The sequence below is a fragment of the Lepisosteus oculatus genome, chromosome 12 (genome assembly GCF_040954835.1).
Source record: "Lepisosteus oculatus isolate fLepOcu1 chromosome 12, fLepOcu1.hap2, whole genome shotgun sequence".
Taxonomy (NCBI): Eukaryota; Metazoa; Chordata; class Actinopteri; order Semionotiformes; family Lepisosteidae; genus Lepisosteus; species Lepisosteus oculatus.
The window spans coordinates 14,193,533-14,221,417 of NC_090707.1; the positions used below are offsets into that span (position 1 = coordinate 14,193,533).

The following is a 27,885-nucleotide window of genomic DNA, read 5'->3' on the forward strand; positions in this document are numbered from 1 at the left end:
AGAAACAAAGAGAAAGTCAGAATTGTCTCTCAGAAAGCACAAATAAAATATAAAATGTGACCTGACATTTTATGTTTCTTGTGTAGTTTTCCCCTGTTGTAAACTGTGTATTGCTTGCTAAATAAAATAACTGACCTTCTGTCTGTTTATGCACATATTAATTTTCTTCATTTTATATACTTACTGTAGACTCACTTTCGGACTTCTGCTACTGCATACAAACAAAAAGTTTAAATAAGATGAAGTATGTCTTTTACTTTAAGCATACTGCACTGACATATAGTGACTTTGTAGATTAATTACCATTTCAAAATAAATAATAATGAGACATATAATAAAAGTTCAACTTTATTGTCATATTTTCTAAACAAGCTAAAATATAGTATTTCCATTTACAGTACAAAACATAGTTTTGATCCAATAAAGGCGCAGCCTTAATGAAACAGGTATACTTAAAAAAAGTTTCTTTCATTTTTAACACTTTTCTCTTAAAAAAGAACAAACTCAACCTAAATTGCCTCTATTCTGTACTGCACTTGAGTGCTCATGAGTCTAAACTTGTTCAGTTTTCAAAGACAAAATGTACAAAACAACAAAAACATCCAGTGTTCAACTCAAACATTAGTATCAGTAGTTACATTTTTCTGTGTCTTATTTCTCTTGTTAATTCAAAGCAGCAAATTTGTAGTGCATTAAGTGGAAATATCCCTGAAACACACAAAGTTAAATTTTGATAAGAAACTATTCATTTTGATGTAAATATCTAAACATTGGTAGGTGAAGTCAGAAATCACCATGATGTAATTTTGTGACAGCATATACTGTACAGTGTTGGTTACACTTTATTTTAAGTACCTCTAAGGCATTTTTGTAAGATACAGTATGTATGATGAACTTATTAGCACTTAACATATCAAATGGACAACATGTTAAAGGCTGGTTAGGTACTTGTTACCTTTCTTTGGTAATAATGGATTATTGCATGCCCTTCTGTATCATTAATAAGGCATGTATAAAGTATTTACTAGTGCTTCACAGGGGATTTCTGTAATGTAGAAATCCATGACCATAAATGGTACCTGTTCTGAAATGTTACAACAGTGTTTTTTAACAGACACACACTCACACAAAGGTAGTGAAAATGCACACGAGCAGTTCACAACGTGGCTTCATAAACGTAATTTTAGGATGAAATACATTTGCCATCAGTATTTTTCCACGGAGATGTCAACTTTTTGTTTTCCAGTGTTTTTGTATGTCACATTTTTAAAAGTTGATGTTGAACTTCTAAAAAGTGGATTTGTTCCCTATGATGAGAAAGAAAGCAAATGTTAAAACTTTCTAGTGAAAATAAATATAAAACATGACTTTTGAACATATACAAAACAGACATTGCAACAAATTTAGTGTCCAAAAAACATCTGAACTCTGATAAAATATACTTACAGATGTTATTACTTATTTTTCTCTAGCACAGAACTAGAGGATACTCGCATATATCAAAAGCACACTACCAAATATGAAATATGGAAACAAACAAAAAAAATATATCAAGCATAAGCAGAGGTTTTAAAGATGTATTTGCCCAATGTTACAAGGAATATGCTCCCACACAGCACTACACAGGTACTCCTTAATGCTTGAAATGTTCTGAAGTTGTTGTGTTTGACAGCAAATCCTTAAACACAGACTGTTGCAGGGCTGTCAGTGGCATTCCAATATTACTGGATAGCTCTCAAATAAGGAGTTTTAAGATGTCTGTATCACAGAATGTCTTAGTAGATTCCAGGCACGTGTCAGGGAAAAAAGGTGGCCATGCCCTATGCATCACTGGGCCCTGCAGTGACTCCTGTTGTGCCACACTCAATACATACAGTAGTATTGAGAAATGTGGTTATTTCCTCTTCTTACACAAATGACAAAAAACCAAGGTGTATTTGTTTTTTGAGGAGTCATTAAACATTCCACACCTAGAATTGCACTTGGACTGAAGTTCAGCATACTTCAGTGTTTCCCTCTGCCCTCCTTGCTTTGACATGATTGATATTGGCTTTTGAGTTGTACATTGTTTTTTAAAAAAACTGGTTGTTAGAAGGATCAGGAAAATAGCAATATTGTTTAAGTCTGATTGCACAAGTATTGAAACCTACCGTCTGCCATTTAGCCTTTGCCCTCTCAGCTTCAAATTTAGCCACTTCCTTTCGGTCATGCACAGAGACAAGCAGTTTCCAGATGACTAGAAGGATGATTCCAATGGTAAGAATTGACAATGAAACACCCAACACAATCATTATTATGTTTGGTGGTTCAGGACAATCTGTAACAAGAAAATATAGAATGGCGTATTCCACTTATTAGAGCAGAGTTTCCTTAAACATATACTGTACTCATATTCAGATATTTCTGACTTTTTGAATTTAAGTTAAATTTTTGTGGCTAAAGGACCTGAAACAAGAATGTGTCACGTTATACTACTGGTATAGCTAAAGCAATTAAAAAAAATATCTGTTCATGGAAAAAAAGAACTTTTAATGAAATCAAATTCTAATTTTTTATTTTTTTAATTAAATCACAGAACGTTTTCTTCCACCCTTTCCAAAATAAGAATAACTTACAGTAGCATATATAATAATACACTCAAACGCCAATGTATGGTGCAGGCAGCACAAAAATCCTTATCCAAAACAAATGACCCTTTTCAGAATAGGAAGGTACTTCCAGTTGACGTCATAAACAGTCAAGGCAAATAAAGGCTGCGTATAACTACAAATTCATTTAATGAATGAATAAAAGAGGCTCACCAGATTGTTTTAGGTTGTAAACGCTGTTTCCGTGCTCATTAGCCACCACATAGAATGAAATAACGCACTCATTTTCACTCTTTAAAGTGCAGAAAAGAGACTCACTTCCTATATTGTCTGAAAATTCAAATAGATTAAGCTGAGAAACAATTAGCTTACAAAAAACAAAAACCCAACATGATCTATCAAAAATAGCTGAGGTCATTCAATTGAATAACAATGTTCAAAAATATGTATCTTGTATATATAAAGTACACGCATAACTGTAATCAGTTTTGCTGCCTACGTACTTGATACATTAAATGCGATGCCCAGTAATACTGGACCAATTACAATTAGAATCAAGCTAAGCCTAGTTAATGGAAAAGCTAAACTTCTCTCACTGACTGTTTTTATACCTCTGTGACTCCTGAATTTCTGTTTCACCCATTGCAATAACATAAGAGTCCAAACAATACTTTAATTAAAGTGGGGTTATGGTAATTTATAGAATCCCCCTGCTTCTGCCTTGTTCAACAATGCTTGCCTATAGAAGTGTAAGAAGATAGTCTGTTTTTTGTGCAGCTCTGATTTCCATGTCAAAGACTGACAAGCTCTCTGTTCCTCTTTGTGGCTCAGATTAGCAGCCTTCAGATGTTTGGTCCATCAGCTTTGCCCATCAGATACACCTCTCAACTTGCATTAGTGTGAATGAGCTCATAATAATGACTATTTAAGGGATTTAGAGCTCACATTCAAAAGGCTAACAATAGACTTGTCTGTACGACAAGGTAAAGAATATGTTATCCTTTGTTAAGTGTCACAACTAACAAATATAGACAGTGTTCCAAAGGAGTCTGTGGGTATAGGGAATCATCGGAGTTCAGCATTCCTAGGATTTCCTGATCCGTGTAAAAGTTTAACATGGTATCTTAGTTTAGAATTCTCTAAGGATAATTTACTATGAAACTCCCATGCTATTGATGCACAACGTTAAACACTTATTACTCTTTATATCTTCTTATAGCACTGTTCTTGCTCTCAGCTAAGCATATGTTTCAGATCAATATGATTCTGTGAAAAGTTTAAATATCCACATAAAATCAAAAAGCATAATATTTATATTACTTATAACTACTATGGCAATATATGGTAGTATACATATAAAGATGTACTAACAATGACTGAGTCAGTGTTAACAATTGTAAATTATAAAAGCATATTTTGGTTTAGGAAAAGGGAACAACAAAACAATAACATAATGTTATAACCTATTTTTCCTTTTTGTTGTGAAAATACCTTGTGTTAGGACAACTAATATGACAGTAATATTTTCCCACTCATGATATTCTGATTCACAGGAACCCAGAAGAGTGGTTTAATACAAACAAGGTCTATTGTGTGGTATAATTAATCATTTCAGATATCTGGGAGAATCACGGTAAGGACAACAAGACTAACACCTAAGTTTCTAAGTAGTCTTTATGTTAAAGTTAATGGTGAATGTTTGCAGCATTTTCTGAGAAATATTTAAGTGAATTTACAGTCAGTCTCACAGTTCACTCACCTGATGTCTGGTTGACTGTTATATGAAGTGCACTACATTTCTGGTGGCATTCCTCAAGAGACTGCTCTTTTGCAAACAAGTGGCATTCCACACAACCTCTAATAAAACACAGACATTGATCTCTGTCATATTCTAAAGATAACGTATTTGCACTGTGTTTTTGTTCTGCACAAAGGCACACCAAAAAACGCTTCTGAACAGGTAGTTGTAACAGGAGCAGTTATTACCCTCAGGGTTGTTTCTTTAAATGAAACATTTGTGTTGTTTTTTTTTAAACTTTCAAATACTTGATTAGTGTCTTGATAAGAGTTTCCCAAGGAATTAACAAGTGATATTGGATGTTATATAAATAACTCATGCAGATGGCTTTCAGAAAAGTGAAAGAAAATACTCTTGTTTTTGTGGGGTTTTTTGTAACCATTACCAGGAACTGAGACATGTATACCCCTGACAAGCTATTTGTAAAGAACTAAATGTATTCACTGATTTAGAAAATCAGTTGCTGATTTAATAAGTTTATTTTTTATCAGTTTTTCATACAACCGGCAGGGAACATTCTTCTTTATAATAATAGTGCTCATTTATTTAAGGAGAAACGTAAATATCACTTATATCAGTATACAGTATTCACTTAACTCTGATAAATTTCTGCTAAATTTACCTTGTAGAGCTGCAGGAATCCCCACACGTGGCACATTTTTCACACTTGTCACCCGAAGCGCCAGGAATTGAGCAAACGCATTGACCACAGACACACTTCCCTCTGCCACTGCATAGAACTCCCTCACTGGACAAGCAGGAGTCTGTGCTGGTGGTGCAGTTGCAGTATTCACCAGTCCAGCCACTGTGGCAAAGGCATTCTCCGCAGTCACAGTCACCATGACCTTAACACCATAAAACCAACAGAAAGGTACGTGATAGTTTCTCAGGGAATACAGATGTAAGAATGTATAAAGGTCCAGATTCATAAAACATACTACAGTAGGTCACAGTAAGTTTTTTCCATTTTTCTAAACGAAAAAACCAAACTCTTTCTGCTACAGAATCAAAAGAAGATTGTAACCTCTCTATTCCACATATGAGCCTAGCACAAACAGTAATAATAGTCAGAAACAATTAAATATTATTCTTTAAACATACATTTCATTTCCAATTACTATTTTTCACTTTTCACAATCTAGAAGATGCAATCAAAGTCATTAATATGTCTAATCTCCATTTCAGCTTGATATCAGGAATTAATTTACATTTTATGTTACTTCTTTCTTTCGGTATTACTGCTATATTTTTTCTAAATATTGTTTTGAGCAAACACAATTTCCCCTTGAGACATGCTAATTTTTCTATGTGTACCTTTTCTATGTCTACCTTGTGTGCATTCAAAGATATGTTAAATGCAGTTAAGAGATAAGTAAAACACAGCGTGAATGAATCATATCTATTTCTGTTCTGACCCTTTCTATGCTGATTGGTTCGTAAGAAGAAAAAATAATTTCACAAGCTAACTTTCTATTGAAAAGTCTCAAATATACAGACAGAAAAATAATAAATATCTGTCCATTAAGCCATAGCACAGGTCCCTGGGATTTAAAGGAGATGACTGCCTGAGAGGACACAGATAACTAAATATTGCATCTGAAAGAAATAAAGGTGCAATATACTGTATTAAGTTTTAAAAATAATTAAGGAGATCTGAGCACAGCTTATTATCTGTACCCTGATTAGGAGACAAATAGGATCATCAACATTAAACAGAACACTTTTAGTTCATTGGCATGAATTAGAATAACTGCTCTGTGATGTGGTTACTGGCTCACACAGAGCCAGTGGCTACATACCTCCACACAGAACTCCTCGAAACCTCATACACGTGAAGTCGTCACATTCACAGTGAGCTCCATAAATGTTCCCAAAGCTGGAAGGATGGCAGATACACTCCCCACAGTAACACTCTCCTTGGCCACTGCAGGACTCAGCCCCAGGCTGCTCCTTGCAGTTGCTGGTTTGCATACTGTCTTCTGTGCACTCACAGTGGGGCCCCATGTAGCCAGAGTTGCACACACACATCCCACACTCTAAGGTTCCCTTGCCTTCACTGCACCTGGTGCTGTTCAATTCTGGTGCCTGATGACAGTTGCAGCTGCACAGGGCCTGAATCTCAATCTCTAGGGCATCCTGGAATCCTACTGGCTTTATTGAAAAGTGTTTGGGATTCTTCAGACAGTTGGACAATTCCACAGTAACATTAAAGGAAACCTGTAAAACACACACTCAAATTATCAAATAAATTCTAAATGTTTGAGCAGAAAAATGTCTCTGATTCCCACAAAGTGGTGTAGAGTAGGTAACAGAAAATAAATAGCCAATGCCAAAAAAAGACACTAGTTCCATCTGGAGCCAGGCACACCACTCAAATTCTGTGGACAATTCAGCAGCCCTAGTGTGTGACTCATTCCCATGATAGAAACTATGTGAAGGAGTCCTGGGAAAGTATGTTTACAGGGACAATTTTTCAGGGATCTTTTGTGCATAAACAACATGCGATCAATAGGTTTATCTTTAGTAACTGCACACCCCATAGCTGTGCTCTGTATCACGATAAGTTCAGCTTTTTTCCACAACTTATTTCTGTACTGCAAACTGTGTTTAAAACTATATTTTTGAAGAATGAAAATTAAGACAGAACAGTATCATATTGCAGACTGTTACATAACATTAGCATTTTAACTGTAGGTCTGTGTAAACTCCTTTTCCACAATAAAATGATTTCTGGGTATCAGCCTTGTTAACCAGATGTCTCAATATATTAATTATCTGATCTTTGAATCTGTAAATGCCTTTAATGAGCACAGATACAAAGTACCCCAACTCACTAACCAGTGGAGTGAGTGAACAGGCCAATTTTGATTTTAATATTTTCATAGAGTTGCATTTGTTGTTGGCTAAACACTTGCTTGGACATCACAACATTGTGCACTGAACTGGTTTTTGTAGCTGACTGTCTGGACTGTTTCACATATTTGGCCACATTTGTTAAATTCATGTGATCATAAATGATTCAAAGCAGTGATGAAGCGCTTCCATTCTGACTAACCTTGTCTCCTACTTTCACATGAGAACAGTATTTCTGCCCAGGAACAACTTCTCCCTCACGACATAGAGAGGTGAAAGAAATCTGTAGGTCACTAGTGTCACCTATAACTTCCATTTTTATTTCTGAGCGCAGTCCCTTAAAAACAAGCATACAAACAACAACATCAAAACAAGAGTCAGGATATTTAATTTCAATAGTAGTTAAACGGTACCTGAATAAATAAATACAAATGAGTAATTGCTGTGAGTGTTTATGCAAGTATAAAATGACTTGGATAAACCAAAACCTTTCAAAATGTTTCAGAGATAATACAAAAATAATTGGCCTGAAAATGATAAGTTCCAAAGCAACTTTTTTTTTTCAGAAACCCGTGAACCCTGCAACTGTGCACAGGGCAGAATGAAGAAGTGCACACATACTCCTCTGACCCTCCCACTTTCAAGCTGTTCACCTTTCAACAGCACTGATTGGAGGAGAGGTGTCCTGCGAGGCCACAGGGATCAATGTATCACTGACAACTGCAAGAGACTTGGCTAACTGAGCCCAACCTACTGAGACAATTGCGCACTGTTGCCTGGGGAACTGGGGAACTTTACCAGCTGAGCCACTCATATTGTTTTTCATAATTACCTATTTTTTGCATACAGTTGTTGCTGCATACTTACTAATATATATATATCTACCTGCATCACTCTTGGACAGAGCATTTTACTCAAGGATATAGGAACAGCATCTCAACCTGGAAACCCAACCTCTCAATAAGGAATCCAGAATCTTTATCAGTTATGCACACTACTACGAGTTGTCTGTTTGATTAAAAAAAAACACATATTTTAAACCACTTATAAAATGAGAAATACAGCCGACTACACAGAAATATAAATGCTACTGCTTTGTTCATTGTGTCAGGGTCAAGAGACAGGGAAGATTTTTAATTTGCTTCTTAGCATAATCCTCCTCATGCGCTTCACGTCTGAAGCTGGATTTGAGGGGTAAAAAAACACACAGAAGACATCAAACAAGAAGCATGCAGAGGCCTGTCAACTGCAGACAATGATTCAGCCTAGAGAAGGGAGGGGAACCCTTGCTCAGACACTATAAATACTCTCACACCTAGCTTCCTTGACCTTGCTTTACATATTTCCCCCTATGCCAGGCCCTAGTTCTTCATTTCACCTGTTTTTCCCTGTGTTTGTTTTTTACAGAACTGTTAATTATGTATTTTGTGAACAGTGTATTGACGTGGAAACCTAATCCTCATGTTAATCAAACAGAAAACAGGTTACAGAATGGAAATAAATCTCTAGTACACACACATACAATCTGCTTGTCTTACTTTATATGCTGTCACAATGAGTTCAAGGATGTTTTTCGAGTCATCACGGAGAACTCCAACTTTGGCACCTGGAATCATTTGTGCATAATTCTGCAAAAGGACACCATGCACATAACAATGAATAACAAAATCAAACTAGTCCCATTGATCATACCCATATATGTGATATAAAATTCCATGCTTTGTAATTCCATGCTTTGGTGATAACCTATTTGTGACAACATTTCTACTTACAGTATCTCCCATCAATAAAGTATTTTTACACATAACTCCCAATAAGCTTTTCACTTTAATGGATATTAATATGTGTATTTCTGGCAACTTGTTTTGGTCGTTTCCCAAGCTGTGCACTACGGTTTGAAATAGCTTCTTTCCTCAGGAACAAAAACATTCAACTTATGCTTGCAAATGTAATTTATGGTTACAAGAATGCAATCTGCACAAATCTTTTGTCTGCAGTGCATGTAAAGAGACATGAATACACATGTATTGTTAATTTATTGTGTAATTAACTGTCAAGGAGTGCTGACAGGAGTGCAGAATCAAGCTTCTGAATTGAGTTGCATTTTTTGCAATAAAAACTGAATTTTTGTGAAATGTTTTTAGTAGTTTTATTAGTCTAAAATCAACATCAACCGTACCTCAGGACTTCTACAGACTTTATTTTAAATGATGGTACATAGTCACAGCACTTTGGCAAAAAATCGTGCTAGAGCCTGATTATTGAGAACACATTTGTGATAAGCATGCTTTTGCTTTGCAATGTTGCTTTAGAGAGATGGTGCTGTCTCTATTACTAATTAACGGGTCAGATAATAAACTGGGAAGTGTTTTTCTCTTGAGCAAATTTGACATTAGTACTAAGAAGCTGGACAGAGCAAAACATACAGCACCAGTGCTGGGTGTATTAAATGTTTCCAATCACATTAATGTTGATACAATAATAATAATGCTCATATTGGTGTTCTACTTTGCTTCCTAAAGGTCCCCAAAGTGCTTAAGCAATAGTAGGCAGAGCCAATCCTGAGCACAGGCGAACTAGGTGACTGCTGGGGCCCTGAGGCCACCAGGGGGCCCCTCACTGTGCAAAACAACATATTTTTAATCTGCACGTTCAAATGTTCATCTCTTGGTTGAGCCGTTAAACCGAGGTTCTGACTCTCAGTGTTCATTAAAGATCCCTGGGCATTTCTCAGGCATTTCTCGAGAACAGTAGGGAGTTATCCCAGTGTCAGGGCCAAATTTCCCCCCTCAGCCTTTACCGTGGCCTCCAAATTGTCCCCATGTATGACTGGCACCCCATCCAGGCTGTAACCTGCCTTGAACTTGTTTCTTGCGGGTAGGCTCCGGCTTCCCGCGACACTGTATGGTGTAAAGCGTTTTGGCAAATGACATGACATTACATGGCGTTCAAATGTGAGCAGAAAATTCCCTAGAGAGGCTCTTTCCATTGCTGCTGTACCCTAATGGAAGTAAAAAAATGGCCAAGCACAATCGAATGTACATAACGTTTCTGAAGCACAGAAAAAAAAGCAGGATCTCAAAACAGAGGTATGCCTAATCAAGATGTTGTAATAATGAATACATATATCAAGCAAACGGTAGACATAACATTTTCAAGCTAGAGATGTACACTACATGAGGTATTTTCACCAGAAGTTAATAGATTCAGGATAATAAAAGTTATACAATTAATTGATTTTATTGTCCTAATTAGTAAAACAAGGTTGTGTTGGGAGCTGATAATAGTAGTGCATGTGCAAATTGGGATCTGGAGGGGTCCCTTGCCAAGATCTTGCCTAGGGGCCCCAAACAATTTAGGGCCAGCCCTGATAGGCGGAGACCTACATCATCCATGACTGAATAGTAGCATCTGTCTGGGTGATGCACAGCAGCCAGTATGCATCTGTAGCCCCAGTACACATAGGTACAGCAATGAGGATTTGCTTCAATTATTAAATTACTACAGAAAGTCAGGGAGTTTCAAGAAACCCAAGAGTTAAGCCAGGACATCAGAGATAACATCCCTATTGTTACAAACAGTGTCATGGGATCTTTAATGACCATAGGAGTCAGGACCTTGGGTTAAAGTCTTATCCAAACGACAGCATTTACAACAAAGTATCTTCTGTCACCATAGGGTTACAATACTATAATACTGCAAGTCTGCTCCAGAGGGAAGCAGAGAGAAGAGTGCACCTACTGGTGCACCAACACCACCAAAGTAGTTTTCCTTAAAGCTCTCCCATCCCAGTACTGACTAGGCCCAACCTTGCTTAGCAAGAGCAATCTGATGAGATCAGGCTACAAGGTGGTCACACTGCTTTAGACAAATGTAACTCCATTAATAACATAGACATGCCTTAGGATCTGTTCCATCTTTAATTGTCTCCTTCTTACAAATGAACCGTTTTCATCCCTTTAAAAATGAAGCTCTTTGAAAAGCTCTTACAGGAAAAGGAGAGAGATGTCAACTCACATCATAGTTATTTTTTAGGTTTTCAGTCACAGCAAAAATCAGAAGAATGTTGTTTTCCACAAGCTTTTCAATTAGTTGTCCAAGCGTTGGGTACTCCTAAAAACATTGGAAAGAAAATAATCGGACTCTGACTCAGTGGGGACCTTTAAGAAATGTAACACACAGTAGAAATTCATACAGGGAATTATATACCATTAAGACACTAGCAACCAAATTGGAAAGATGGACCTAATGGCCTTCTCTTGTTTAAGACCTTTCTTAAGACCTTTAATATAAATATTCATTTATAACTTTTAATTCTTATAGTTTAGCCACTTATAAAGCTCCTAACTTGTTGTATTGCTGCTACACTACATTATATTGTAGTTGCATGACATTCTCAATCTAAATTCTTACATTTGTGCCAAATATATTCTTCACAATATATTCATCACTATACTGCATTAAATCTGAAAATGATATAAGGTGCCACTTTACCAAAACAGTTGATTTGGAGTATTCATTGTTGCTGTCCAAGTGGCATTTTCCATCATTGGGAATGACAATCCCTGCCATTTTACTGTCCATTCCGAAATGAGAGTCAGCATCACTAACAAACACCACTAGATGCATAGAATCATTCCTCCACCCAATCTTATCCTGAAAAGAGAGGTATTATTTTGCGGTGCACATTAGATGATTTTAATTGATTAAAAAAACATATACTTTTCTAACAGAAATGTGAATGGGAGTATAAGTTTGTGTACTTATTTGAAGTATTTGAATATCAATATATTTCATTTACTACACTTTTAGTTATACCACATAACTTAGCTAAATGCTTGATAGAAAAATAACATCCTTGGGCAATTACAAGGCCACCTACCCCACAAACAGCTGCTTGCATAATAGCATCAAATCCACATTCTGGTAGGTCAATGTTAGCCGAAACCTTTTGCTTGGTGATGATATCATTAAATTTTTCTGCACTGCTTGTAAGTGGTAGTACATGCTTATATCCAAATGTAGGCAAGCAGTGCATTTCATGGCTCCTGAAAAACAGTAAATGTTAAAAGTTCATTATCACTTCTCTGCACCTGGTCTGTTTATAATCACATCGGGTGGAAAGGTTAAACTTGAACTTTTTATTCATGAGAAATTATTGCTTCTAGTATAAAGCAATTTGTAGGTACCGTAGCATTTAATTATTCAAGTAATACAATATTAAGAAGAGGTTAATTAAGAAGATGTTACAAAATTGATAGGCTTTATATTATAACCATTAAATTTAAGTTAAAATCATTATCTGCTCAATGTATGTTTAAATCATTACCTGCAGGGGTTCTCCAACTCTCCTGGGGTGATTTTAATAAAAGGGAGTACCGGTTTTTCAACAAAAGATCCGAAGCCCAGCCTGAATTTACTTGTCAGCTTGGCCATTTCCCTGGAAAGGGTAGATCCTAAATCCTTGATCATTTCAAGGTCATCAGACATAGAAGCCGACAAGTCCATCAGATAGTAAACATCCACCGGGTAATCCTCGGTTTGCTGAACAGTGATTTGAAATGTGATCTTGCTTGCTGCCAACAATTACAAAAAAGTACATTTTGTATATTCTGGAAAGGCATTTTAATTGAGCTTGACATGCAAATGTTAAAATGTGTTAAGTTTATCAAATTCCCTTCTAGATAGCTTATGTACAGTACATTGCATATACAGTATTTAGATGAAAATGGCACCTTTTCACTTATTGTTCATTCACTATTGTTCATTCATACATTTCACTTATTGTTCATTCATTGTGAACCCAAGTTAGTAGTGGCATTTACCTGGTCGTAGTTCCAGCGACATTTTTTGTGGAGCAATATGTGTGACACTGGAGTTGCCGTCCTTGCCCAGAGCATTGCTGGTGTGAATCAGCATTCGTGTGACTGGAAATTCGATAAACTCTACTGGACACCCTTTACGTTCGAGGTTTTCCACAGTGTCACACCTCTCATTTGTGGAAAATGAATCTGTAAAATTCTAAGAATTAAACAGATTGAAACCGAATTTTAGGAAATCAGATGGAACACTTGTATCATAGGAATTGTCCCGAGTCCCTACCTTTTCACATTTTCCTTTAGTTGAAATGGGAAATGTATTAATTAATAACCATATCACACTAAGTGCAAGCAGGGAAACAAAAAACATTCCAGATGCAAAAATGTAATTCAATTATATTAAGAATGTGCAGTATACTGTATATACAGTTGCATTTACGTTAAAAGTCAAGGTGTAATGAAACACAAGGAAAGTATCAGATATGTATTTGTGCTTGTGGGAAGTGATAGATTTATATGTTTTACATAGCATATAAACAGTGGTTGATGTATTAATATATGTGGCATTTGCGTCACCTCCCGAGAACACCAGGCACAGTGTGGTCCAAGTCGTAAGCAGTCCTCGCAGTTTCTTGCGCTTCCCGATGAACAAGTTCCTATCACAACCAACAATGGTTTTAGCGGTTCGTCTTCTCACGACTTCAAAGTTTCACTTGCTATACAATGACTTTCAACATTTATCATTCATTGTACATTTCAGCATATGTGATGAAATGCAGATTACGGCCGTCTTGCACTCTTTGTGCTTTTGGTTAAAAAGTGAAAAGCATAAACAATGCTATGCCGGAAGAAATAAGCAAAAAAAAAACACTAAATAAATTACCTTATTAATTTATATTAGATGGAAGAAAGAAAGACAATATTGTTAAGTATATCCAGGTATACCTAAGTATATAATTACTGTATACTTAGGTACAGTATACTTACGTATAGCCAGGTATACGGTATACTGTAAAAGTATATCCAGTACATCAGCAAATATTGTAATAGATACGATTTTTAAACTGGAAACTGTGTTTCTAAAATAAACATATTGAAACCAAATTAAAGCAATTTCCATTTCTTCTGTGTTCAGTTTCAAGGAAAGATGTAAAGTTGATATCCACATTAGCACGTTAACTGGTCCTTTTTATTTATCGTGAAATAAGAATATCAGATAGCATGCCTTCTGTTAAACCACATACTATACTGTAAAGTACAAAATAACGATTTTCTTTACAATCGAATCGAATGCATTTTAACGCAGAGGTTCCTTACATTTTTAAGATATACCAGGGACTCACAATGCATATGATTTTCACTTATACTAAGGCATTGTTTTCAAATTGTACCTTCTATGAACAAATCACAGAAATATTCTGTGCGTACAAACTAAAGATCATTCCATTATAACTGTAGTCTTGCAGTCGACTGCGAATTCAGATTTACCAAAACGAGGATTTACATTATTGACTTATTTATGTGATGGTACCAGGCTCCCAATTAAAGATTAAATTAATTCGGGAAGAAATGAACTTCATACAATTCCTACCTTCCACATCGCAGAGATTTTGTAGAAGAATAAGACTAAGCAGTAAGATCTCCATTAGTCTTCAATGTCGTTTCTGCCACAGGTAAAAACGAAACAGTTATTAAATAATCGGTTATATGCGCTTTTCACCCTGTTTTGTTTCTTTTTAGAAATACCGATCAAATGACATTTAAACCCATTGTTAATCCATTACAAATAAAAAAGAGTTAAATCTCACCTGGAAAGGTATCGCCGACACTGAATGTTGTTCAGACATACTTACGTGCCTAACCCTTTATACTCACTTCCGTACAGGTAACAGCATAAAAAAAGGTGTGGAAATGTATTGAAATAGATGGCGTTACAGGTAAATCCCGGGAGCGCAGGTAATTCGATTTAAATGTCTTGCTTCTTTAGTGCAAAAAATAGCGTATTCCCAAGGTAATCCTACATGATCAAAGCAGTCCCAGTTTTTCTTCCCTTTTGAGGTAGGTTACTATTACAGACTAGTTAGAAACACAGCTTTGTCCTCATGATTCAGAGGTATGTTCTCTTATTTAAACGGGTAAGATTACTTAGTAGTAGCTTAATATTTCACAATTCTGTACATCCACGTACACTTCCTTTTCAACTTTTTTAAGGAATGAAATGAAAAGCTTTTTTATTTAGTGTCCTTTTTGAGGCAGGAAGATATATCCTCCACTATATTGTAGGCTTTAGATTGGAAAACTCTATGCGCTTGATGCATAATTAGATACATTTAATAAATGTATTTTTAAATTATAAAATGGGGTGGTGTCTGAAATGTATTAAGTTGTTTTAAAACGATTGATGCTGATCATACCATGTGAGTATTAATTATGGAAAAAGTATGGATTTTTTTCTTTCAGTACTTATAAAAACAATATATCTATTCAATGTATTATTGTTAAGTGTTAAAGCTCATCTTTTTTATTGTCAAAATAAGCAAAATGTGCCCACAATTTCCACTGTATTTCACTTCCCACTTATATGTCTTATTTGCATACAGAGATATTTTTCAGTGGTACATTGGCATTGTATTTTTGTTCCATTACAAAACAAGAAGAGTATAGTACTGTATACCCATAGCAATCATCTCCTCATTAAACCCCCACAAGCTATAGGTGCCAGATCACAGTAAAATTTTGATTTTTCTCTGACATTTCAAATGTCTAAGAAAAAGGATTAAAATAAAGAAATATGTGATTATGCCACGGTTATTGTTATTCAAAAAAATAATTAGCATACTTTTGAGTACTCTACAGCAAGTTTAGAGTGAACAATATGATATGTTTCACATTGCTGTTATAAAAGAGAAGGTTCAATGAGTGATCTGTTAAAATTGGTTCTATATGTACTGTAAGAGAATTTGAAACAACGACAAAAGCCTGAATTTAACACAGGCCTTCCACAGAGTTCCAGATGTCCTCAATAGTCAACACTGAATTAGTGTTTATTAACGAAAGGTAAGCAGTGAATTAAAGTCTCAGCATAAAAACTTTGCAAAAAAAGAAATGCTCAGTATCACTTCTCATCGTCTTGTATGACTGTTGTGGCTTCAGTTATAACCAAAACCTTGCTCTGTGAAAGAGGAAATATACAAGCCAGAAGAAAACTAAGAGCCCTAAAGTCTGGTATTCATGAGCTGCCTTTATATAATGGTAGCTTCTCTTTGTTATTGGTAAAAGGGGATCTACCAAATACAGTGTTAGTACTAAGTACAGTTTACACAACAGGTGTTCAAATGCCTAAATAAAGTGCTGTACCGAGAGTCTAAGGAATGGGATTGAAACCATGAGTCTCCAAACAAAACAAAACACAATAGGCAAAATAAAATGATTGTTTTTTAGTTGTTAATGAGGCATGTACCGTATACAAACCACAGTGGCTCCAAGACTTGAATGTATACACAGTCTAGGATGAAATAAATATTGCTACTGATTTTCAGTTAGAAACTAGCTTTTTAAAGAATTGCCATTACTAAATTCACCCCATCCCCCAAAAAAAACGTTGTGAGTGTAATGAACAAAAACCAAAAACATAACTAGCAAAAAAGCTTAGTAACACAGCATAACTCTCAGTTAATAATGGATTATGTGGCCTTGAGGTCAAAAATCATGTTTCTCTAGTTTAATGAGGTTACTCATTTATATAACATACTCAAATAAAGAAATTCTACCGATAAAAGCCTATGGCAATAATATAATACTACATCACACCTTTTCATTACAGCTTTTAAAGGAAATATCATCTAATTACACAACACAAGCTGTAATCTTAAGACTAAAGTTCTATTTTGATGCTCCAACTCATCTAACTAAATAACATTTTGTAGTTTTTCTTTTTTTGTGGGGTTCCCAAAGCATTGTTAAGAGTCACAGTAAAAAAAGTGAATTGAATGTGCTTGATGCTCAAAAACCTCAGCTAAAGGAGGTAAAAAATCCTGGTGTTTATTGTTCCATTGGTACCAGCCCCACACCTCTTAGAACATGTGTGAATATAATGAAATGGGTAGTCCTTTCTTGAAGGGCTTGCATATAAATGTGAAATAAATCCCATCAAATTGTTTCTTTTGAAAATATTAAACTCATTCACAGGCAGCTACTTAAAAAGCTACACCAAGTCTGTTTTAGCCTTCCAGATGAGTAGGTAACAAACTCAGCAGGAAGAGTCTGCCTACCAACAGGGGAAAAATTGTAACAGAAATGGTCAATCGTGAAGATGAGATTCCCGAGACTGACTTTCATTTTCTGTGTTGTGTTTTATGTTTGCCTCCAAGGATTGATCAAAATACTTTTTGTATTTAAAAATCCAATTTTCTCACTAACCGGATCACTACCAGAGTCCAGGTTTACTGTGATAGGCACTGACAATCTACAGTATAAATTCTATACATACCAGTCATCTTGCCTTTTATACCACAGTATGCTGGTATAGCAATGATTATGCTGAACCATGTGACAGAAATGGTTTTGGATATATTTTATATCATGTTTTTACAAGACAGTTTAATTTTTTTTCAGTTTAAGATGTGATTTTCTTTCCAGGGCTAGCTTCTCAGAGCTGAGTGCAGGAATGCACTTTAGGTACAGTAAATAGCTTTTGTAATGATATTTACCAATGTAACTTATATACATTGTACTACTGTACTGATGGATGTTAGTAGTGTGTGGCATCCCAGGTTGCGCTACAACACTATAACGACAGTAATATAAAAAAAAACTATAAAACAAAAAGTGTAAAAAGTTACGTGAGCACATGTGAAATAAATGACTAGAATCTAGAATCAGAATCTATCTGTTCATTAAAAGCTTGTTCCATTATTGAACAATTAATGAACATTATATGGTACCAGGAGTAAAATAATGCTTTGATTTGAACAATGATGCTGAAGATACAAATTCTTGGAATAAAAGAGGCACAGCTCTAGAGGAAGTGAGTCTAAGATTGTACACAATGAAAACTGAAAAATGGACAGATACTCAGAAGGAATCACAGCAGCCTCTTAAAACACAAGAGACATTCACAGAACAACCAGGTGCAGATGACCACTGTAACACAGACAAACTGAATCTTTAAAATGAATGAATCCAGATGAATGTATAAGCTAGTAGTATGAGATGAATTCAGTTATGTTTGTCACTGTGTTTATATATATATATGTAATTTGTTTTTCAGCTTTCGAAGGAAAGGGGATGTAATTATATTTAGCAATGCAACTTAAATCCATTGTAGTACTGTACTGATGGATGTTAGTAGTGTGTGGCATCTCAGGTTGCTTTATGACACTATTATGACTGGATGGAAAGTGTAAAAAGCTATATGAGCACATGTGAAATAAATGACTAGCAGAAGCTAGCTGTTCATTAAAAGCTTGTTTCATTATTGAACAATTAATGAACCTTACAGCTCTCTGTAGCTGCAGTGAAAAAAGTAGTCAAAAATAGGGACTTTCCATTTTTGGACTGAAACCGCATTGAATGCCTAGGCTTGCCGAGTCTCTATGCCAGGCACAACGGTGGGGTATCCATCTGGATTTTTTTCTGCTGCCATCAGATGTAGCTGAGCGACAGCGGAACAAAGGAAGGTGAGACAGGGAGACTCCTACAGCATGAACACAGACCAGGCCAGGAGCGATTGGAAATAACACAACATCGTCACCAGCTGTGAAACAGGAGGTTTTTCATACAGTTTCCCTTTCTCATGTATAAAACTCATAAACCGCTCTTGATATGAGGTCACACAAAAAGACAATTATATTCAAGTACTTGTGTGATTCTAAAACAATGCTCAACATAATTAAGTAGTGAATATTGAATTAATATATAATTAAAAATAAATAAATAACATAAAATTGTTTTAGCTAAAGTTGACTAATTACAGCCATGGTGAACAGAAACCAACTAACATTTGTGAAGGAATGAGAATAAAAATTGTTGGCTAAATAAAGGGACATCAATAGAAATCAGTGGTCTCTTTTGAATGCAACAATTAACAATACATTATGTTTATAAGTCTTAAGGTGTGGGGTATCCGTACCAGACAGGCAGGCTTGCTGAGCACTAATATCACCGTCTCAACTAACATCTCAGGTCATGCTTCCCTTGGATTGATAAATCGAGCATCAGTTGGGTGTTATTTGTGATTTTGTGACGAGCTGTGTTGCTGTGTAACAGCCACCTTGTATTTCAGTTGTCAGCTCCATAAAGACTAAACGAATAAAGGAATAAAGACTACAATCAAATATATAATGAGCTGTTTACATTTAATTTGAAAACAACAATCCGGGAAGATGCATACCAAACCTGCAGTTCAGATACGGTGATGGAATATAAAGTGTTGATCACTTTGATCACTTTGGATATTAGGGACAGATGTACCCCTTTAAAGGAATAGAGAAGTTAGAAGCTCACCTACAGCATTCAAGTGGTAGAGCCTTGTGAATGTCTGTAGTAGAGTCCAGTACAGAGTCATTGGAATACAAACATCCATCACTGAAGCAATATAAAGGAAGACCTATATGTTGTATCTCATATTATGGGCTGTGTGACCCTTTCTTGAAGGGATTGTTTCACCTGTCAATAGTTCAGCAGTACAAGAAGGAGGGGTGAACTGAGAAAGGATACGTAAATCCGTGATACTTTTGCCAAAGAGATGGCAAATAGATTTGCCATATTTAAAACCAGACCAATTTATACCTCTCTGACTGTCCAAAACATATTATCATATAAAACATATATTTTCTTTAAAACATGGCAGACCAGGAAATGGGTTCCCGATACTCACCTCAATGTGGTATGCAGAAAAAAGCTGTCTGGTAGATTTTCAATGTTCAGAGGGAATTGGCATGGATGAAACCAGGTTATGATTTCTATTCAAACACATATTCTGAGAAAACTGTTTATCTATAAAAGTGCTAAGATCTTTCTGAAGGAACCCCAGCTCTGTCTAGAGGTTATGATTCCACCAGGTAACATAAAGATGACAGGTTAGGTGTTCAAAGCTATAGTTGCCACAGCCTGAAGTTACAGTGACCTCTTCATCTGGGTGAGGAGATGCAGCCAAAGTGGAATACGGCTGACCATACAGGAATCCCAGAAAGGTTGCAAACAAAGCCCTCCTGTGTCAACTTGAATTCTCCTTCCAGAGTTATAGGAGACTGAGAATCTGCAATGATAGAAGGGTGTGTGTACAAACACATGGGCCTCATTGTAAGTGGGGCTGTTTTGCTACACTCTACACCAGGTTCATTTTAAATGTTGATGATGTGTAGTTGCAATAGTAAACCAGCACAATACCAGAGGAATCAGGAGGTTTAGACATTTGGTACATGCACTAGGCTGAGGAGCTCTTGGTGTAAAGCTGCCATGTGTGTGATTATGACTGAATGCCTCTATATGAATATCCTGAGCCATGCATGTGAACTGCACAGAGCGACAAGAGTATTTGCTGCCCTTATGTCTACAGATTAATGCTATGTGATCTAACTAGAGAGATTGAAGATATCCTAGATGGCTGATGTATGACACCATCATTTTAGTGTCCTTATATACAAGGATGTCTTCCTCTGAGCACTAGAAGAGAAAATGTTTTTAAAGCCAGAAGTGGGACGTCTGCTGGAGATCACTTCAGTTCCCCATGGCACCCCTGCTTTTCCAGACCACTCCTCAAACCGTAGTCAAGGTGCCTGTGATCGTCGCCTCTCTCCCTTTTAGTGGGACTCAAAGTTTCAGGGATCTTTCCACCAGTGTAGGGCTGCTCATGTCGAGCACAGTATCTGTCACAGACCTAGTGGAATGACCAGGGAGGCTGTGGCCAATAAACCCTCTGTTTGAGGCATAACACCACCTTGACTTTCCCACTTGAAAGAAAGACCAGCAGATAGGGTAGTTGGTCCTCGAGTCTGACTGAAATACCAAGAGGTGTACCAGTGCCAGTCTTCTCTCTGCTGAGATGAAACCGTGCCAGTGATCCCTCACCATGCTACAGTGATCCCTGGCATGCTCCCACAACTGGGCACAAATCAACCACTCATCCAGGTACTTGAAAACCCTTGGCCTCACCCAAGTACTGGGAATACATTTGTGTAGTTAGACTAATTTGTAGAACATAGAATTCATACCATCTTGAAAGATTAACTACAGGGTATTTTCTTAATTTTGGACAAAGAGATATCTGGAAATACTACAATAATCCACAAGTCCAACTTGATGAATCAGTTGTCCGGTTAAACAGGTTGGAGAATGAGACATTCTCTCAGTGTTATTGTAACCTTTCAAGACTGCAGGGATCTTTCAATTAGAATAACAATAAAATGCTTATGTGTTTATACCATGCTGATGGTACAATTACACCATGATTTCATGCATTAAAAAATATTTTCACATGATGTTTGGATCCCTTCATCCATCATAAGAAAGATGCTTATTCCTGGTTTGGAATCAGCAACCTGGAGCCTATCCTGGAGGCACAAGCACAATTCAGAGTCACCAGCCAACATGTTTTTGGGAGGTGGGAGGAAACTGGAGCACCTGGAGAAAACCCATGTGGACTCAGGGAGCCCCACCCAGACCAGAATCAAATCCAGATCCAATGGTTGTAAGGAAGCAGCAATAAGCACCACACCACAGTGATGCCCGTAATTTTCAAATAATTCCTAAAATCCAAACAGGATGAAGTAGGATAAGACAATGTTTGAGGAGAACAGAAAACAGAAAGCTTAATTTTGCAATCCATGCTCAAAACATGCCCATGGTTTCATCACTTGACGGAAGAAAAACTATTTTTTAACATATGGCTAGCCAACACAAGGCAGGACTTGAGGATGTTTGATCAAACCCTGTCGGGGCATACAGGAGAATGTTAATGTTTAACAAAGTGCACTTCAGTGAGTGACAAACTTGTGGTTTCCACTCTTCCAAGGAGTGGTTATATTTTTTAATAATTAACCCAAAGAAAAGAAAGATTATAATTTGCAAAGCTGGTTTATGTGTTCTAAGAAAAGGAGTGGAGTCGTTTAAAATACCATTATTGAATATAGCATGAGGCCTCACAAGAAATAAAGGCCAGCTTTCAAAGTCTATTTTGCAATTGGTAATTAATGTGAGTGCCTTCGTTAAACTTAGCTGTCAAAAATAAACTGACTGTATTTAATATTTTAATGCAGTGACTGAACATGGTCAAAGTTCATAATAGACTGGATTTCAAACCATTTATAGACTTTGTCTGAGAGAAAGCAGAGGTTGCGTTTTCTTAGGGACACGCTGGAGGATTAATTTATGAACGTTAAAAGGCACGGAGGGTTGTAATCTCGAGAATACGTCTTTGATTTAGATTGTTGTGTAATGATAATAATTCATTGTATTTATACAGAGCTTTTCATCCTGTAGGAAGACCATAACTTGTAGGAGGGGAACACTTCACCAACCACTGATGTGCTAGCACACCTCTGAGTGACGTGTGGCACCCATTCTGAACCAGTAGATCAGGCAGAGAGAGAAGTGAGAATTTGCTTCAGCATTCAAATGAAGTGGAAACTTTTGGAAGGACAGATCATACAAATCCAGTTGAGTTGAATTTAGCCAGGACAGCTCCATTGTTAACAGCTCAACTGTATCTTTCATACTAAACTAGTCAAAGCTTTGGTTTAATGTCTCATGCAAAGAGCAGCTCTTCCTATAGGAAAGCGTCCCTGGTCCCCATACTGTTGCACAGGCTGGAAAATTCTGGTCCAGATGGAAGAGCACCATCTACTGGTCCTCCAGCAATACTCACAGTAGCAGCCTGCTTTTCCTGAGAGGTATCCCAACATGCATGAATGCTTGAATCCCTGCATGGTATGGGGTAAAAACCCCATCAATTTATGGTTTCAAATAGATTCTTCCCTAAGCTGCATGAAGATGACTGTTCAAGTTTAGACCTTTATGTGTAAACAGCGTCCCATATTTTATTTTGTGAATTCTGTTATAAAACAACAAAAAATATACTTGTGTAAAGTGTCAACAACCGTAGAAGAGTCAAAGCTTGAGTCCTTTTCAATTATAAATGAAGAGATCCACTGTATACCATCTTTCTAATTGCTTTACTGCTGCACTGGGAGGAAGCAGGAATAGCACTAATTGAATGACACCTGCAATGCAATTTAACTGTAAAGACAGACTGAAAAAATAAGATTTTATGAGTGCTGACAATGCCACTGTAAGTCAATTGTGCATTACTTTCATTATGGGACTTGCTTTCAATTTTGGTTGTGGGTTTATCCCTCATTTAAATTACTGGGAGGCATTACTGGGAGTTCTCAAGTAGTATATTTAGGTTAATAGGTATCAACATGTTTTAAAAAGAATTCATTTTAAAGTTGTAAGAGTAGCAATTACAACACATCGGGTCATTTGAAAAAGAAAACAATTCTGAACCTTCTCAAAGCCATGTGCAGTTTTGTCTTTATTTGCTTGTGTCTGTGATGGCTAAACTTTCCTGCATTGCTCTGATTTACCAGTACTACGCTGGTGGAAGTTCCAGTACCGTAACCTTAGTCTGAGCTGCTGTGTCAGCAGATGCAGAGAGGCAGGGCTAATTGCTTCAACACTTAAGAACCGACTTCAAGCAAAAACAGAACTTCATTTTTTTTTAAAAGCTGAATCATACATACATCCCGGCATACAGCACAGATTGCGCATTTTAAAGAGCGAATCATAGAACTAGATAATAATCACGAGCTTTGCACGTTTTGCTTAATGGTGGTGAGCCTTTTTTTCCCTAATTCAAGACCAAGATAAAATGTATCATTATAAACACTGTGTCATTCTTAAAGCCAGGGTCTGTAATTACTTCTTCTTTTAGAAAGGCTAAAATATTGTCTGTTTGGTCAAGTGAACTAGTGCTGGTAAGGAGCTGAGGAGTACCTTTTAGGCCTTAAAGCACACTCAACTTAAGCAGGATTTCAGAGTCTGATCTGCAATGATGCTTTAGTTTTTACATACTGTAGAATTTTTGTACTTAAAGTTCCTGAAATAGAATTTAGGTAGAACAGCCCAGAAAAAAAAAAGCTGGGCAACAAAATTATTCTACACAGGAGTTTTTTAATTACCGTTACAGTATGTTAACCACGGAGTTGCTGTGCCAGCATGACACAAAGGGAATCTACACATCAAGTCAAGACAAATTGCATTAGGTAAAATCTATTGTTTCTCTATAGGAAACCAGAATGAAAAGTACTGTTAAAAATCCAACTCTAAAGCCCACGCTTTCAAAATAAATAAATTTTAAATGTTATGTCAATCACTGAAAAAAATGCCCTTTTTCATCGAAGTCTTCCTTTTATATTGCTTAACAAATAATATTTCTGGATTGCACAAAAAATCAACTTCCTTTTTTGTATCAGAACATGCAGTGTAAAATATATAAAAGTGTATCACAGAAAAGAAGTAAACCTCCTGAAACTCTTGTTCTACAAATACTACTTGTATATCTTGATCACTTCCATACGAAAAAGCAACTGAAGAGGATGACAACTTCTAGATTGTAATGTCCTTCTACCTGTACATTTTGACACTTTCTCTTTACTTCTGTTTTTGTTGTTCTTTTGTCTTTTGTCATTTTCCCCCCAGTAGACAAGTGCCAAATAATGTATTCTTATTATCAGTGGTGTGGATTCTCACTACAGATTTGAGGTTCAGTGTTTTGAAAGTTATGTTTCTTTTCAAGTTGCAGGGAAGGACGTGCACAGAACTGCACCTGGCAGAGTAACGGCTGGAGCCCTTGGCTCCAGTGTTAAATTCACTTGAGCCAGAGTCTATCCCAGCAAGCAACAGGTTCAAGGCAGGGTACATCCTGGATGGCACGCTTTTCCGTCTCAGGGCAGACAGACACGCACACACTCACACCTCACACCAGGGCCAGTTTTCCCAGAAGCAAATTAACCTACCAGTATATTTTTGGGCTGTCGGGGGAAACCGGGGCACCTTGGTGGAAACCCAAATGAATGGGGGTCCAACAGAGTAGGATTCCTCTGCCAGCCTTGGGATTTGAGCCTCCTACTTTCCAGCCACAGGCACAGATCTTTAGCCAAGGTGCCACCGCTCCGCCCTGACCCAACTGTGTCTTGTCCAGGGTGTCCAGAAAATGTGCCCTCTGACTCCAGGGATAATAGAAAGATGGAAAAGGCATGCAAGACTTTCCCTTACATTCATTTTCCTTTTATTGAATTGTACAGATAAAATTATAACAAAATGCTGGTGAGAGCAAAGGCAAGCATTTGTGCTTTCAGTCAAGGTTAATAATTAATGAACAAAGGAACATTCTCTTCAGCAAATGTATCATGTCTTTTTTTAAATGTGAATTTTCTATAAAATACCAGTCGATGTCTTAAACAGAATTGCTGGGTATGAAGGCTTTGTATAATGCACTGTTGGTTTAAGGTGCTGTCGTGCACACATAGCTGTATTATAGACCACTTTCTCATCTTTTCTTGAATCAGTGCTCACCAGCACACCCCCCCAAGGAACACCATCTGCTGTGATAGTGTGCTGTTCTCCTCCTGCTCCCTGAGCATTGTGTTACTGCCTGAATGAAAAAGTGACTGTTTTCTACTAATTACTCAATTGTACCAAGGAATCTGAACAGTAAACATAAGTGACAGAAAAGAAACTCATGCCCCCTCCCTGACAACCACAGATAGAAATGAAAGGCCTACTAAGGTTTTAGTAGATATCTTCTGCTTCAACAGAATTACTGTAATCTTAGATTTGCTTTTAAATAAACTGGTATTGACTGGTGTAGGGTTTACCACAACAAAACAACTAAAGTTAGCATTCTAGATCTTAATACTCATTTTGCTTTAGTTTCAAAATTATACATTTAAACAATATCTTGCTATTGTGTTGTGTTGCCCAATCCCCATTCTGAAATTAAAGATGTAAAAGCTTCAAAGCATAGAACTTACCAAAAGCAGATGACTGTGATATCATACTGTCAAAAGCAAACAATTCCACCAAGCCAGTGAGAAAAAAACAATGTGCTTCATAGCTCCTCTTCCACAAAGTAACATTAAACCAAAGTAGCAAACTGCATTAGAGACCATGACGTTTTTATTCTTCTTCCATTTAAGATATAAAGCATGTTGCAGTATTGAATGATGGTAGCAACTGCTTGCCTGATACAAAAAATGCTTCACATTCATTAGTAGCAGTATAATAGGTTAAATTTAGATTGACAGGCAAATGTGCAACTGTTCAAGGATGACACATGGAAAAGTTATGCCTGTGTATCTTTTTTTGAGAGTGAAACCAACTCTGAGACGATGTTCTCTGAGACACAAGGTTGTGGGAGGATGGAACAAGCTAACCAACCATGTTGTTGAAGCCAAAACCCTAGCTTCTTTTACAAAGAGACTTGAATAAATTTTCAGATCGATACCAAGCAGCTAAAAGAATGAAATGGCCTCCACATTTTTAAGCATTCTTATGCTCTTTTTAACAGACTAAAATAATCTATATTCCAAAACAGACAGCGGTAATGAGCCTCCTCAGGAAGCTTAGGCCCCCAGCCTCAGAAACAAGCCCCTTAAATTGTAATTTCCGTGATTAGGTATAAATTTCTTCATGGTGTTGTGATGGAGCTGAATAGCTCATTCATGAACTAAGACATGCTGCTGTTTGTGCTGAATCTAGATGTTCACTCTCCAGGGAAAATGTATTTTTTTAAATAGGAGAAAAAGAGCCAAATGCTGCGATATACAGTATCAGTTCTATTCCTACAGATACTGAATAAAATCATTCAGTGAGGTGGCTGAGTTTGCTCTTGTCATTGTATTTTAACGTAGCATCTTTGGTCTTTGGCTCTGCTCTGTTCCGCTCAACTCTGAGCTTCTTTTCGAGGCTGAGCTTGTCTGGCTGGGGTGATTCCCTGGAAATGGCCCAATACAGAACCACACCCCCTCATTAGGAGAAGCCAGGGCAGCAGAGAGGCGGGGCAAGGAGGAAGTGGATATAAAAGCCAAGCAAGCCTTTTATAAGTTTGATAAGAACCCTTCCTTTTTTGGGGGATTTCTAAACAGTGTGTGTTAAATTATCAGGTATGGTACCCACCTGGTGGGGCAACAAGAGCTCCACATGACAAGATTTAATGACAAGTTATCTTCCGAAACAACACCAGTTGAACCGACCAGACAGTGTGCCGATCCCATCCCGATTAGTGACCTATGGATTCTTGGAAGTGAATCCGTACTGAAAAGAAATAAAAGCTTAATTAAAAATAAGAATCACCTGACTTCTAGATGAGTTTTGAAACATTCAGGAAACACATTTTGCAATTTTTTGTGACCTGTGAAAACAATACATTTATTATTACGATTGCAGCAATTTCAATTTCCAACAATGATGTGAAAGTTCACAGAACATTCTGAGTATTGGGAAGTATGTTTACTAACTTATCTATTCCAAGAGTCAATGGTCTATGTACAATTTATTCCCAGATGGGAGTTAATAAAGATAGCTGCAACGGTTAAAATCAAACATAAAATGCTGTGGCAATGTCATAAGGTGAACTGAATTAGCTCATATATGCTTTAAAAAGTCCCTATGGATTCCCTCAAGGAAAAGGGTGCTGGAATTGAAAATACGTGGGCCTAATTTAAAATCTAAAGTAGTGTGAGCCAGTGCCATCTGCCCTAATTATCTGTGTATCGTCTTTCCTGGAAGGTTGGAGTCTGAACCTAATAATCCTAACTCTAATGTG

At 36.8% G+C, this 27,885-nt stretch overlaps 1 protein-coding gene across 4 annotated transcripts; it reads right to left on the bottom strand.

The window, feature by feature from the left end:
- Window positions 1–330: 330 nt before the first annotated feature.
- On the bottom strand, window positions 331–26,277 carry itgb6 (integrin, beta 6). 4 transcript variants are annotated; one of them, XM_015358815.2, is made up of 16 exons: window positions 26,093–26,277; window positions 14,650–14,722; window positions 13,635–13,714; window positions 13,065–13,260; window positions 12,569–12,815; window positions 12,122–12,287; window positions 11,734–11,895; window positions 11,257–11,352; window positions 8,778–8,867; window positions 7,442–7,576; window positions 6,186–6,603; window positions 5,009–5,231; window positions 4,348–4,445; window positions 2,802–2,918; window positions 2,151–2,317; window positions 331–1,307 (listed from the first exon to the last, which is right to left on the bottom strand). In XM_015358815.2, the coding sequence occupies exons 2-16, from the start codon at window positions 14,702–14,704 to the stop codon at window positions 1,206–1,208; spliced, it is 2,352 nt and encodes a 783-aa protein (XP_015214301.1). In that variant the 5' UTR covers window positions 14,705–14,722; window positions 26,093–26,277; the 3' UTR covers window positions 331–1,205. The 4 variants fall into 4 exon arrangements, with proteins under 4 accessions (XP_015214301.1, XP_015214302.1, XP_006636683.1 ...); XM_015358816.2 differs by lacking the exon at window positions 26,093–26,277 and adding an exon at window positions 14,867–15,151 and having other exon boundaries at window positions 2,151–2,236; XM_006636620.3 differs by lacking the exon at window positions 26,093–26,277 and adding an exon at window positions 14,867–15,150.
- Window positions 26,278–27,885: the final 1,608 nt, after the last annotated feature.

Coding starts and splice junctions, on each gene's coding strand:
- itgb6 (XM_015358815.2), bottom strand. CDS start 14,704: ATGGAGATCTTACTGCTTAGTCTTATTCTTCTACAAAATCTCTGCGAT. Junction 12,288..12,568: donor GAGTTGGAGAACCCCTGCAG/GTAATGATTTAA, acceptor ACTGTTTTTCAG/GAGCCATGAAATGCACTGCT. Junction 11,896..12,121: donor TGCAAGCAGCTGTTTGTGGG/GTAGGTGGCCTT, acceptor CTCTCTTTTCAG/GATAAGATTGGGTGGAGGAA.